The sequence below is a fragment of the Olea europaea genome, unplaced genomic scaffold (genome assembly GCF_002742605.1).
Source record: "Olea europaea var. sylvestris unplaced genomic scaffold, O_europaea_v1 scaffold32426, whole genome shotgun sequence".
NCBI classification, from domain to species: Eukaryota; Viridiplantae; Streptophyta; class Magnoliopsida; order Lamiales; family Oleaceae; genus Olea; species Olea europaea.
Window position 1 is genome coordinate 1 of NW_019251301.1, and position 1,279 is coordinate 1,279.

Below are 1,279 nucleotides of genomic sequence, written 5' to 3' on the forward strand. Positions count from 1 at the left end.
ACACAACATTATTCTTAATCATAGAAGCAAATGTATGTTCATACAAGAAGAAATCCACTTATTAGTGCAACCTCAAAGATCATTGATTTCACCAAACTAAATATCAGCACAACCCGAAAGATTATCCAAATGTTGAACGACAAACTAAATTATTGCAACCCGAAAGATCATGTATGGTTTCAACAAACCACATATCAGCGCAAACCGAAAAATTATCACGATGTTGGACAAAAGATTAACGCTTTGAAATATCAAGAACTCTCCATTCATTTAATCACAAAATTAAACGCATTTTCATACAAGAAATCTATTTGGGCACATCATTCTAACATTGGCAGAAAGATACATTTCTTGTAACAAAGATAACTTTGGTCCCTATAATGAAAAAATCAAACGGGACATTAATGAAAGTATTGAGCTACCCCAAAAACATCAATTACTGCAGTTTGCAGGTGAATTTTTACACATGAAAGCGATATTATTAAATTTGGCATTCTACCCAGTTTTATGTATTGCATGCATCACCTTAGAAAATGGCTCTCCATTAACTATGAGTTCCATCAATTGGACGCCAGTGATGGCCCCCGCCACCGTACCAACAGCCACACCACGTGAAAAACCAGTTTCTGTAGTCTGTCCTTTGAGTCCTCCGGTGATTGCTCCGATCGTAGCTCCGCCTAAAAAATCCCAATTTGAGAATTATTAATTCATGAATAAATAGAAAAAAATAGACAGAATTTTGAAATTATACAGGTCCAGGCCATAGGGGAATGTTCGAAAACACCCAGTAGTGTTCGGAACTTAACAAGATCAAATTGAACATACCTAAAGCAAAAATGCAAGTGAGTAGAGCCATAGTGACGTTCTTCATAACTGAAAAGAGAAGCCCAGATTCAGAAACAATGGGTTCTGTCGAAACCCAAGAGAAAATTCGAGAAAGCCAATTCTTCATCACTGTATACGAGATCAACATGCGTGCAGAAAAACCCTGTAATATTTGTGAACAATTCCTTGTCGATTTTGAGTTGTTACTAATACGAGCCAAAAAAAGAAGATAATCACTACAAGTACGTGCAAGTGTGAAATTGCAGGAGCATTTATAGCACAAGAATGCAGAAGAGAGAGAGCATTTATGTCGGTTGGAATGGAGCTACCTCTCACGTGCTTGTACGTGTAGCGGTCAAGCCATTAACGCCAGCACAATGCAGCTTCTCTGGGACATATTTCAATGGAGCGTGCTCTGCTCATACTACTGACTAACTGACAGGAAAATGAATAT

At 37.7% G+C, this 1,279-nt stretch overlaps 1 protein-coding gene across 1 annotated transcript; it reads right to left on the bottom strand.

The window, feature by feature from the left end:
- Window positions 1-44: 44 nt before the first annotated feature.
- LOC111385651 (NEP1-interacting protein 2-like) lies at window positions 45-1,076 on the bottom strand (the record flags this gene model as incomplete). Its single annotated transcript, XM_023010067.1, has 3 exons — window positions 826-1,076; window positions 526-677; window positions 45-71 (listed from the first exon to the last, which is right to left on the bottom strand). Coding segments are annotated over exons 1-3 (327 nt in total), but the record flags the coding sequence as incomplete, so codon positions are not given.
- Between the last annotated feature and the right edge of the window lie 203 nt (window positions 1,077-1,279).